The following is a 12,172-nucleotide window of genomic DNA, read 5'->3' on the forward strand; positions in this document are numbered from 1 at the left end:
CAGCAGGGGGCTCCCGCGCTACGCCGCTATTGGCTCGGAGGAGGCGGGACAGCGCGGCCCGTTTCGCAAGCGGCACGCCGATTGGGCGCGGCACGGCGGCGCCGACGGAAGCCTCGCGCTGATTGGCCGCGCGCCTTCCCCTCACGGAGAGCCGAGCGGCGGGGCCGGCGGACTGGGGCCATGGCGGAGCCGGGCTGCGGGGCTCAGTTCCAGGCTGCCGTGCGCGTCATCCAGGGGCTGCCCCGGAGCGGTGAGTGCGGGCCGGGGCCGGGACCGGCGCCGGCGCCGGCCGCGCTGACGGCGTTGCGGTGCTCCAGGTTCGTACCGGCCTTCCTACGAGGAGATGCTGCGCTTCTACAGCTACTACAAGCAGGCGACGGCGGGCCGCTGCCAGGAGCCCCGGCCCGGCTTCTGGGACCCCATCGGCCGCTACAAGTGGTACGGAGCGCAGGGCCCCGCATCGGGCGCCGCGGGGTCCGCTCGGCCCCGGCTCAGCGCCGTCCGCCCCGCAGGGACGCGTGGCACAGCCTGGGCCGGATGAGCAGGGAGGAGGCCATGGCCGCGTACGTGGCCGAGATGAAGAAGGTGGCCCAGAAGGTAACGGCGGCCGCGGGGCTCCGGCCGGCGCCGCCCGCCGGGCCGGCCCTCAGCACAGCTCTGCCCGCCGCCGCAGATCATCGCCACGCTGCGTCCGGACGAGACGACGCAGGAGATGTTCCGCTACTTCGAGCCGCTCTACGAGGTGATCCGCGACATGCCGCGGCCCCCGGAGGGCTTCTTCCGACGGCCGGGCGGTGAGTGGGGCTGCGCTGCCGGCTCCGAGCCTCGCCTCCCTGCCGCCGCATCCCGCCCGCCTGGCGCTGCCCTCCAGCCTCCTCTCGACTCGGAGGAGAGGAGCTGAGCTTTGGCTTCCGAGCGCCCCGCGCGCAGCCCTACATGGCCGTGGCAGCCGGGCTCTGCTCCTCCTGCAAGGCACGGTGCCAGGCTGCGCTCACCTGATGTAAACGCGGGGCTGTGTGCTGAGGAACGGGGCTGGAAAGGGGCTGAGGGGGTGGGGAGGTGTTGGGGCGGCCTCGTGCGGGGAAAAAAACCATCTGTGAGGCTGCTGGGTGCTGCCTCCATTTGCTCTGCAGCAGGTGAGCTTTGGGCTGTGTTAGCAGTATAAGCTGGCAGTGCTATGCTGATGTTAGAAGAGCTCTGACAGATCGCTGCCCCCTCTGTTCCCCCTGCATCCACAGACACCCAAAACACGTTGGTAGGGTGTGTTCCTGCATGGCTTGGCCTCACAATGGCTGCTTCCTCGCAGGTGTTTTTGTTCTTTTTACTGTATAACACATAAATAGACTCTGCTTTTCTCTGTGACATGGAAGCGGGGTCTGAACTCCCCGTCCTTACCCACTTGTGGGTGTCCTCCTGCACTGCTGTCACTCAGAAATGACAGTGTCTCATTGAAATCCAAACCTCACACTGCCTGCAAGGCAGATAAACACCGGGTGCCTGAAATGTGGTTTAAAACAACCAACTTCTTAAGCTGTTGAGTTATTTGTGCTAAAGGTTCTTAGGCTCACCGTGAGCCTTTTTTGTTGTTGTTGTTGTTGTCGTTGCAGCTGTTAATGATAATCCAGGTGAGAGAGATGATTTTGGAGGCTGTGCTGGGTGGGTGGGTGCTGGTGGTGCCCGGGCAGCCCTGACGAGGTGCAGGGCAGCATTGCCACATCGCCGCCTGCCCAGGAGCGGGGAGCAAAGTCCTGGCTGTTGGAAATGCTGCATGGCTGCGCTTAACCCCGTGGGCTTTGACACCCCGTGGGGGCTTGGGGTGCCCCACATCCACCAGAGGGTGGGCAGCCCCGCAAAGAGATCCGCAGCACTTTAACTCTGCTCCCTTTCTCTCCCTGCAGATGAGCAGGAGCAGCCGGCCGAGCACGGCCAGGAGGAGCGAGCGAACGGCCCGGCCTCAGAGCGGCCGGAGGATGCACTGCCCAGGGAGCAGCAGGACGGGCAGCAGACGCCAGGTTGGTCTCCCCGGTGTGGCCAACAGCCGGCAGAGACCCCATGGAGGAGGCAGTGGCGTCGGGGCTGGGCCAGGCCTCCGTCCCAACGCAGAGCTGTTGGCTTCAGGCACGTCTGGTCCAACCCCACCTGCGTGTCATGCAGGGCCGGGGCTTCTTGTGGGGCAGCCGCTGACCCCCCAGCGTAACCCTGAGCGTGTTGGGTGACTGTGTTGCTCGTGGCTGTGTGCGGAGGCCTAATTCTGAGGATAGAGCAAGGCACGGATGGGCAAAGCGCCCCGGGAGGTGTGTGTGGAAGTATCCTCCAGCCGGGTGCGCCCAGCCCGCGGGGCGGGAGCTGCTGCGCTGAGCCCCGGCCCTGGGTTGCGCAGCCCCTGGCACACGTGCAGTGCTGGGTCTCGGTGCGGCCGCGCGGCTCAGGCGGCACGGAGCGGCCCCTGCTGTCGGCTGTGTGCTGTGGGGGAGCCAGGCAGCCCTGCCACCGGCAGCACGTGTGGTCACAGAGCAGCGCTGGTCTGCGCCCGGCCTGCGCCCGAGGGAGCTGAGCGGGTGTGCGGTGGGGGCTCAGTGCAGTGGGACACGTGGGGTGTGAGCTGCCGTTCTCTGAGGGCTGTGCTGAGGTCCCTGCAGGACGCAGCCCCGTTCCTACAGAGCTCTGTGCCGGCTTGTGAGCCGGGCCCTGCAGCGCAGCGGGGCGCAGTCCCTGCGTTCGCAGCCACGATGAATCTGCCCCTCTGCCCCCTGTGCCCCAGTGTCCTTCCCTGGTGCGAGCGACGCTTTGTGGCCGAGCGGCAGGAATGAGCGCTTCTCCTTCTGCTGAGGAATTGAAGCCTTGCTTTGTGCACACACCTCTGCTTCCTGCTGCCCGCAGACCTGCTGGCCGTGCCGAGCTTTCGCCCCACGCGCACAGCGGCTCCGCAGCCGCCTCCCATCACGCCGGCGCTGCCTGTGCTTCCTTGCAGGAGCGGGGCCGGCTCCTGCTGCCGACACGCGCCAGGGCAGCCAGGGCACCAGCGACTCGGAGGGGGAAGTGTTCTGCGATACCGTGGAGCAGATGGAGCCTGAGCAGGTAACGTCCCCCGGGGCAGGACAGCCTGGAGGCGCGCTGCGGTCCCGGCAGCTCCGCTGCTTACAGGCGCTGCTGCACTGCCGTCGGCTCCTCGCCGCTTTCCTGAGAGCGCTGCGAGACCCCCGAGCTCCCAGGCTGCGGGGCTGCAGCAGGGCGGGGGGGAAGAGAGCGCACAGCAGGAGCCGCTGCAGCTCAGCCCCGGCCTCGCGGGCTGGCGGTGGGGCCCGGGGGTCTCAGGGTCGTTCTTTACCCTCACGCAGGCTGGGCAGCTGCTGGCTGAGCGGGGGCTGGTCCCAAAGAGCGTCTCGGCCGGGTGCGTGGCTGGGCGGGCAGAGCGGGGTGAAGGCGGAAGACGGGAGGGGAGCGGCGGTGCCGACCTCGCAGCCCGGGGCTCTGACAGAGGTGGGTGCAGCCCGGCTCCCGCTGCTCCCCGCCTGCCTGGGATGCTTGGGGTGAGGCTATGAGCACCGATGGTCGGCAGCCACGAATCCTCGCATCTGCCCTCCTCACCCCTCGGTTCCCAAACAGCTCGGTGCTTCCCCTCCAGGTCAGATCCCCTTTATTGTCCCGCAGTGTCAGGGCTGTGCTGAATGCTGTACATCCTTCAGCTGCAGCGCGGTGCGGCCCTGCCAGCAGCACCTGCTCGGTGCCCTTGGATACGGTTGTGCCAGCTGGGGCCGGGAGCTCTCCGTAGAGCCGGCCTCGGTGTCCCTGGAGGTGCTGGCACAGGGGACAGAACCTCCGCAGCCATCCTGGCGGTCCCCAGCAGGGATGCAGTGAGGAACAGCCCCGGTGGCTGTGCCCATCCTGCCAGACATTGGGGTTTTGCCACCCTCTCCAGCCCACGACACACTCAGCTCCCCACTGATGTTTCGCAAACCTCCGGGGCTGCTTGACCTTGGGAGTTAACTTGTAACGAGGCCGATAAAGGCGGGCGCGGGGGGCCGAGGAGCAGCCGTGCTGTTGCCAGCGCCTGCCGGTCTGCTGGCGGCCGGGCTTATCGGGAGGCGGCAGGGCAGGTTTGGGGCCGAGAAGCGGAGATCCTCCATCCGACAGCGCTGGGACGGAGAGCCCTGCTGCTGCCAGCGGCGTGCCGTCCGTGTGCCGCAGAGCTCGCTCTGCCTCGTCTCTGAGCGTCACCTCCCTTTGCTCCTGCAGATCCGCAGCTCACCGGGGCAGAGGAGGATGCGGGGAGCCCTGCCGTGGAGCCGCAGCTGCTGCCGGAGCTGGACGCCCACGTGGCTGGCACCGTGCGGGCCCTGCAGGACGACATGCAGCGCGTGCTGGAGCGGCTGAGCGAGCTGGAGCTGCTCACCTGCACGAAGGTACGTGGCACCGCTCCCACGGGTGGGCGGCTCGGGGTGGGCCGGGGGCGGAGTGGGGACAGACCGCGGGTTGTGCCGAATCATGGCAAGGTGGAGCCGCCCTCGAATCTGCCTTAGGGCCGAGCGGGGAGGGCTGCCCCCGTGATTCCCATCGCCCCCGGTCCCGATCGCATCGCGGGATGGGGACGCGGTGGCCGGACGGGGAGCCGGGCTGTGTCCCAAAACCCCTTCTGTATTGCAGGACACATCTGGGGCCGATCCCGGAGAGCTGCTCGCTGTGCAGGTGAGTGGGTTGGGAGGCAGCGCTGCGCAGTCCCTGCCGGCCTGTGCGACGTCCGTGCGGCTCTGTGACCCCGGCTGTGCTGCTGGGGGCGGTGACCGGGCTGGGGAGGGGTCCTTCAGCAGGAGAGCAGGAGGTGGCCGTGGGGCAGGCAGCAGGGACAGGTGCGAGGAACGTGTCCCCCTGCAATTCTGTCCCCGTGCCCCGTCCCTGACAACAGCGGAGCGATGCGGTGAGACCCCAGCAGGACGATGGGCACAAAAGGGACGGCAGCGCTCAGGGCCTTGGGTGGCGCCCCGCTCTCCCCACACCTCTCTGTCCCTCTCCAGGCGGAGTCCCCGTGGCCGCTACTCGCGTCCCCGCACACCCTGCTGTTCCTCGTGGCCTGGCCCTTCGTCACCCAGTGGCTGCTGCGGCGCTGGCGGGGCAGGAAGAGGTGACGCGTCCCCATCGCGGCCTCCCGGCGCCCCGCGCAGCCGCCACCGTTCCCGGTTCTGCTTCTCCCGCACCGCCGTCAGGTCGGAGCGGAGCAGCCGCGGGGACCCGGTGCCGCTCGGGGCGGGGAACCCGCGGGGGCACAGACGGCAGCGGGGTCAGGGCGCTGCCAGGCGGGGCTCAGCCCGGCCCCCCCCGATTAAAGTTGCCTTTTCAGTGCGGTTCTGGCTGTGTGCGCTGCCCTGCTGGGGGGGGGGAGGGGGGGACACCGAGGGGATGCCCCACCGCGCCGTCCCTTTGTCACCCGGCGGTGCCGTCCCTGCAGGCGCCGAACGAAGCCGGGGCGCTGCGGGCTGCACCACCCGTACGGGGCCGGGCCCGGTGCCAGCCGGTCCCCCCGGTTCGGTTCGGTTCCCCGCACGTGACACCGTTGTAGCGCGATGCCATCGGTTGCAGTGAAATCCCACCGCACCCGGTGCCACCTCTTGAAGGGCGGGAGGCAGCAGCCCGCGCACCACCGGCGCTTCTCCGCCCCGGGGCGCCCATTGCCCGCTCCTCGCACTCCAGGAGCTCCGCTGCCACCCCCCACCACTACCCACGAAAAAAGGGACGCGGCTCCTTTAAGATGGGACTCGCTCCGCTCGGGTTTGTTTACATCTCCCTCCGCGCGGCCTCAGCCGCATCACAGAGCGGCGGTTCATGATTCCTCCGCCCGAACCCCCTTTCTTTCTCCCTTTGCCCCCCCGGCTCTGTTCCCTCACTCCCCCCCGCTCCCGCTGTGAGTTCCGTGGAACGGTCCCGAGCCGACGAAATCGCAGCACCGCTCGGTGCCCCTCCGCTCGGCGCGGACTCTTTTAGGCAGTACCATGGAGGGGCGGGGGGGGGCGGAGCGCTGCCCTCATTGCGGCGCTGAAGGTCGCGGAGCCGCGCGCCTGGAGCCCCCCCTCCACGAGTGGTACGGCCCCGACCCGCCTCCTCTCTGCTATTGGTCGAAATGCGCGATCGACTTTCCGCCCCGCCAATCGTCGCTCCGTCGGCCGAACGGCGAGGGGGCGTGCCTAAGCGATACGCTCCTCCCCTCGCGCTCGCTGATTGGCTGCGGGGCGGGGCACGCAGCGCGCCTGCGCGGGACGCGCGCAGCTATATAAGGCGGCGGAGCGGGTGGGGAGCGGCAGTCGGGAGGCGGCGGCGGGTGGTGGTGGTGGCGGTGGCGCGGGGGGGGCGGGGCGGGTGCGACGCGGAGGGAGGAGGAGAAGGAGGCGAAGGAGGCGGCGGCGCGTGCCATGCGCGCGGGGGGGCGGGCCCGGCGGCGTTAACCCCTGTGCGGCCGTGACCCCGCGGCCCGGGGGGACGGGACCGATGTAGCGGCCGTCCGCGAGGGAGGGGAGCGCGCAGCCATGGCCGACGCCGAGCGCGCCCCGGAGGCGGCGCCCGCGGACCCCGAGCGGGGCGAAGCGCAGACGGACGGGGAGAGCGGGCGGCTGCCGCCCCCCGAGGAGGCGGCGGCGGCGGCGGCGGAGGGCGCGGGGGACCACGAGGCGCGGCCGTCGGAGGGCGGCGCGGCGCAGCCCGGGCTGAGGCCGCGGTACCGCGCGGCCGTGGGGCGCGCCCAGGAGTGGCCCGCGAAGAAGAAGCACCGCCGTCGGCCGTCGAAGAACAAACGGCGCTGGAAGCCCTACTCGAAGCTGAGCTGGGAGGAGAAGCAGCAGTTCGACGAGCGGCAGAGCCTGCGCGCCTCGCGGCTCCGCGCGGAGATGTTCGCCAAGGGGCAGCCCGTGGCCCCCTACAACACCACGCAGTTCCTGATGGAGGACCACGACCAGGAGGAGCCCGACTTGAAAACCGGGCTGTACCCGCGGCGCTCCGCCGCCAAATCGGACGATACGAGCGAGGAGGACTTCCTGGAGGAGGCGGCCGAGGAGGACGGCGGCAGCGATGGGATGGGGGGGGACGGCAGCGAGTTCCTGCAGAGGGACTTCTCGGAGACCTACGAGCGGTACCACGTGGAGAGCCTGCAGAACATGAGCAAGCAGGAGCTGGTGAAGGAGTACCTGGAGCTGGAGAAGTGCCTCTCCCGCATGGAGGACGAGAACAACCGCCTGAGGATGGAGAGCAAGAAGCACGGCGAGGCGGTGGAGGCGGCGCGGCTGCTGGAGCTGGAGGTGGACCGACTGCGGGCGGAGAACCTGCAGCTGCTGCGGGAGAGGGACGTGAGAGCGGCGGAGGCGACTCCGGAGTGAGCGACCCTCGGAGCGGAGCTGCGGGACGCGGCGCTCAGCCCTCCCCCTTTGGGGGCGGGTGGGGAGGGGTCGCTGTCAAAGTGAACTCATGATGATGCTCTTTTTTTTTTTCCCCTCCTCCTCCTCGTGTGTGTGTGTGTTTAAACCAAAAAGGAAAAAAAAAAAAAAGAAAAAAAGAAAAAAAAGTGTAAATTGGCCAAAACTGACTATAAAAAAAAATTATAGAGGTCTAATAAATTTAATTACTTGTAACTGTAACAGCTTCGGTGTGATTTCTGGGGAATGTTCAAAGTGTTCTCCCACGAGGGAATGCAGTTTGAATCGTTTTCGGCGCATTTCGGCCACGGAGAAACGGAGCTCCTCACGGAGCTCAGCACCGCTCTGTGCGCACTGAGGCTCCGGCGCTGCTGTGCTCGGTGGGCTCCGGGCCGACAGAGGGGGGCACCGCGCTGCGCTGTGTACGACGGGCACAGCTTACACCTTTCTAATGCTTATTTGCTCACCTAAAGGCTCGGTTCGTTTTCCTGTCTCCTCCTCCTCGGGGATGAGGTCGCAGCAGAGCTCCCCAGAAATGCTCTCGGTGCCATAAGTGGGGCTTTAAAAGTTCTCTTCCAGCAAAGAGAGAAGTTGTGGTGTCAGCAGTGCTGGGCAGCGGCCGAGGGGGGCGGGGGGGCTGAGGGGGGCGGTCCCCAGTGCTGTACCTGGGGGGGGGGAAGGGAAAGAACGGGGAGTTGGGGGGGGGCGGGCGAAGGGTGAAGCAGCGCTGGGGCTGAGCGGCTGTTGTGTAACCGAGGGCAGGATGGGCGCTATGGAACGCATCTCGCAGAGGAGGCAGCCTGCTCGGTACCTACGGGGGCAGGTTTATTTCATAACGAACGTCAGCTCCCGGGGAAGGGGAAGATGCCGTGGGGCTCCAGGAAGGTTTTAGCATAAGCTTGGCCAAAAAATCCGCTCGGGACAAACGCTGCCACCAGCTGTGGGAAGAGGACGGGAGGGTGCCGAGGGGTGCTGCCCAGGAGCCTCGCAGTCTCCTTTCCCCTTCCCTCTGCCATGACAGCGCCGGGCAGCGGCAGCGCTGGGTGGCTGCAAGGGCTCTGCCGCCGCTCCGTGTGTTGGAGCGGGGTGAGTTAATTGGGATCTCACTCGTTAGGAGCGGGCTGAGTTAATTGGCATCTCACTCGTTAGGAGCCATTGCTCAGGGAGAGAAGCAGCAGCCCGCTGAGGCCTCCTGCTCCACCTGGAGCCCCGCAGCGCCGCACGGGGCCTCGGCTCCTCCCGGACAGCTGCGCGTCCGACTCCGGCAGCAGGGAGCCCTGGCGAGCTGGGCAGCACAGGTAGCCTTCGGCACCTGGAGGGGGACAAACCCACACAAGGGCATCATCAGAGAAATGTAGCAGCACGGCTGTTACTAAGTGAAGTCCGTGACCAGTTCGGCGCTCACGCAGGCCGTCCTGCACCCACTGACCCCAAACTGGTTACATTGAATTCATAAGAACGGCCCTTTGTTCAGTTACCTGCAAACACTTCAACGACGGCACTTACAGACACAGGAACGTCTCCCCCCCGCTCAGAGCACCGCTGCTCCCTCCATAACTATCAACTCCCCGACCCTGCTTTGATTCTACCAACTTTATGCCACATTCTGCTTAATGAAGGAGTCTTAACACACACTAATTGCTCCTAATCCCCACAGCAGGTGTTCCGGAGCGGTACGTCGCCCCGCAGGGTCCGACCCCACCTCCTGCGCTCGCACTTAGCGGCAGCGCAGCCTTTCAGTGCCCGCTGAAGCGCCCCGTCCCCAGGGGGAGCCGGGACACCCCGCTCTGCTTCCAGCCGCTCTCTAGGCAGGAAGCGTTGCAGCGGCAGCCAAGCTCCCTGAAAACGCTGCTGCAAAAAGGGAAGCCGTCCATTGTAACAGCATGCCAACACCGCGACAGCCAACGGCCGCGCTAAGCGAAACCCGGCTCCCCCCGCAGTGCCGCCGAGGGGACGGACGGAGCGGCTCCCGGAGGCCGGCAGCTTTGGGGCGGCTTCACGGCCGCTACGTGCCTCCTCACAAGGGCCCGGCTTTGGCATCGCTGCTGCTCGCTGAGTTCAGGCTTAACTCGCTCCAGTGCCATCTATTCGTTACCTTTAAGACACAGCACTCACACGCTGCTCTGGCCATCCCAACGATACTGCAATATAAGCAGGACTCCTTTTTAAAGGAGGCTCTCTGGCGCTGCTAACCCCGCACGGCGTTCCCATCCAGCTGCCCCACAGCATCGGGATCTGCCCCTCTGTGGCTTCTTTCCATTCCTGCTCACACCCTTTTGAAAAAAAAGCACCCCAAAACCCCACCTGTAACAACCAGGCACAGGGCATATAGGTTCAACCAACATTACATGTTCAGCTGTGGCGTGCACTAAGACACACAGAGCACCACACAGTCTTTAGGATTGGAAAACCATTAAGATCCTTGGGGACCTCCAACCCCATCCCACCCCACCCTGCCTGCTGTGGGGCCACATCCCCACAGTTCCAAACACGCCCCGGGGAGCTGTGCCACTGCCCCACCACCCATTCTTAGAAGAAATATTTCCTAATATCCAACCTGCTCCTCCCCTGGTGCAACATAAGCCCATCCCTCTCGTCCTATCGCTGCTACCTGGAGCAGAGGCCGACCCCCCCTCACCACCACCTCCTTCGAGGGCGCTGTAGGGAGCAATAAGGTCTCCCTGAGCTCCTCTCCTCTGCACTGATCCATCCCTGCTCCCTCAGCTGCCTCCCTCTACGCTCACAGCCGTCACAGCTCCATGCTCTTCTTTGCACACACTCTAGGGCTTCGGTGCCTTCCTTGTTGTGAGGGCTGAACACAGCACTGAGGTACATGGAAATAAAGCTCCCAGCCTGGCCATGCAGCAGCGTATGAAGCTCAAGGCTCCAGCACACAGGAACTAATAGAGCAACGTGGACATTTGTCAGCAAACCTGTTTCAACAGAGCATTTTCTTAAAAAAGAGAACAAAACCAACCCTCCAGTTGTATAAATGGAAAAGAATCCAATTTGTGACTGGCAGGTCCCACATTTTACTGCAGGACCTACACTCAGAAGCCCCAAATGGTGCTGTTTTACACCTGAACCAAGTCCAAGCGCTGTTATTTCCCCAGCCCTCATTTCCACTGCACACAGCGACGTCTGCAGCCCCAGGCTGGGGCTCTGTGGTGCACAATGGGCCCCAGGGGCGGGTGGGGCTGCTGTATGGGGCTCTGGGGGGTGACGTGTGGGTCTGCGTTGGCTGTGGGGAGCCCTGCAGCACTTCAGGGTCCCGTGAGCCCAAGTGATACTGAGGGTAATGTTCTCAGGGGGTCATTTTTCAGCTGCCGTGCGTTAAAGGCGCATTGTGTCACTGTGTGGCTTTTCCATGTTTCTAAACCAAAACGTCTCTTTCACTACAAAAATGCGCCGTTTCCCCCCACGCTGCGCCCACCGGGGTCACTGAGACACCGCTGCTACCCAGCACAGCCCGAGCTCACAGCTTTCCTACCACAATGTCTACAACCCCTCTCATCCCCCAAGTGAGGCCCAGAATCGGCCCCCTCCGCCCCGTTTCCGTCAGCCACGGCTCCCCCCGGAGCTGCGGCCTTCCCGTGGCCCTCCCCGCCCACAGCCCCGCACTCCTGAGGAGAACGGCCGCACCGCGCGGGCCTCCGCCGCTCTCCTCAGGACTCAACACTGGAGGGAGCCGCTCCCCGCGCTCCCGGCTCGGTCCAGAGTCCCCTCGAAGTCCCCGGCCGCTCACCGGCCCCGCGGCGGCGGGCAGCGAGGCCTGGCGCGAGCCCACACACACACAAAATGGCGGCCGAGCCCTCACACCGCCCGCTCGTCCGCCATAGCCGCCGCCTCGTCCCGCTCGCCTTCCAACCAATCAGACGCCGCCGTACTGCTGCCGGGCATCGCGGCGGAGCCAATAGGAGAGAGAGGTGTAGAGGAAGGGGAGGGGTGCGCTTCCGCCGTGAAGGTTTATGGGAACTGTAGTCCTACGCCGCGGGCGGGGTGAAGGGGGTGTAGCGCTGCGGACTTGCTGTCCCATGATGCCGTGAGGCCCACTCGTGGAACTCTGCGCCTGCGCGCTTCGCATTGCCATGGCGACGGGCGCGGGGCCTGCGGCCTGCTCCGGGCCTACCGCCCGGTGGGAGCCCCACGCTGTGCCTGTGTCCAGCTCCGTTCGGGAGATCCACCCATGTACCGAAACACACAAAAAATAGGGTTACAAATGGGGGAGGGACTGAGCGCACGGCTGTGAGGAGCACTGAGACCCTGCACTGTGTTGGGCCCAGAGCAGAGCAGGCTGAGGGACGGCCTCATGGCGGCTGCAGCTCCTTTCAGTGCACACCGAGCAGTTGGAGTGGCATTAAAGCTCCCATCACCGTATCTTCTTCCCTCACCATTGTGGTTCCTAGATCCCAGTTGCCAATTTTAAGCTCCCAAATTCCGTCTCTGGTTTCCAGTTCCCATCTAACAGCTCCCACTTCTGAGTTCTTAGGTCACAGTTCCCAGTTCCAAGCTCCCACTTCAGTTTCCATTTCCCTGTTCCCAGCTCCAAGAGCTTCCAGTTTCCAGCTCCCAAATCACACTTGCTTCTAACATTTCCAATTTCCCAACCATTTTACCTCCTCTTTCAAAGGCCTCTGCTCCCCATTCCCACTTCCCTTTCACCACTTCCCATTTCCCAGCCACCAGTTCACAACTCCCAGCACCACATTCCTAGTTTTCAACACAGTAATCACATTCCCTACTTCCCAGCTCAGTGTTATATGTTCTGAGCTCCCAAT

The 12,172-nt window shown here is 65.3% G+C and overlaps 2 protein-coding genes across 7 annotated transcripts; both read left to right on the forward strand.

Annotated features, from left to right (window-relative positions):
• The first annotated feature begins 88 nt into the window (after positions 1-88).
• Positions 89-5,592, forward strand: ACBD4 (acyl-CoA binding domain containing 4). 6 transcript variants are annotated; one of them, XM_085211316.1, is made up of 10 exons: positions 96-250; positions 318-438; positions 513-597; positions 674-794; positions 1,899-2,012; positions 2,972-3,078; positions 3,339-3,480; positions 4,237-4,403; positions 4,645-4,686; positions 5,013-5,339. In XM_085211316.1, the coding sequence occupies exons 1-10, from the start codon at positions 181-183 to the stop codon at positions 5,121-5,123; spliced, it is 1,080 nt and encodes a 359-aa protein (XP_085067442.1). In that variant the 5' UTR covers positions 96-180; the 3' UTR covers positions 5,124-5,339. The 6 variants fall into 6 exon arrangements, with proteins under 6 accessions (XP_085067444.1, XP_085067441.1, XP_085067442.1 ...); XM_085211314.1 differs by having other exon boundaries at positions 4,645-5,592; XM_085211318.1 differs by lacking the exon at positions 513-597 and having other exon boundaries at positions 89-250; positions 4,645-5,592.
• Positions 5,593-6,326: 734 nt separating this feature from the next.
• On the forward strand, positions 6,327-7,616 carry HEXIM1 (HEXIM P-TEFb complex subunit 1). The gene has a single exon (XM_085211323.1). The coding sequence runs from the start codon at positions 6,516-6,518 to the stop codon at positions 7,356-7,358; it is 843 nt and encodes a 280-aa protein (XP_085067449.1). The 5' UTR covers positions 6,327-6,515; the 3' UTR covers positions 7,359-7,616.
• The last annotated feature ends 4,556 nt before the right edge of the window (positions 7,617-12,172 follow it).

Source organism: Meleagris gallopavo, chromosome 29 (genome assembly GCF_905368555.1).
Source record: "Meleagris gallopavo chromosome 29, MGAL_WU_HG_1.1, whole genome shotgun sequence".
NCBI lineage: Eukaryota > Metazoa > Chordata > Aves > Galliformes > Phasianidae > Meleagris > Meleagris gallopavo.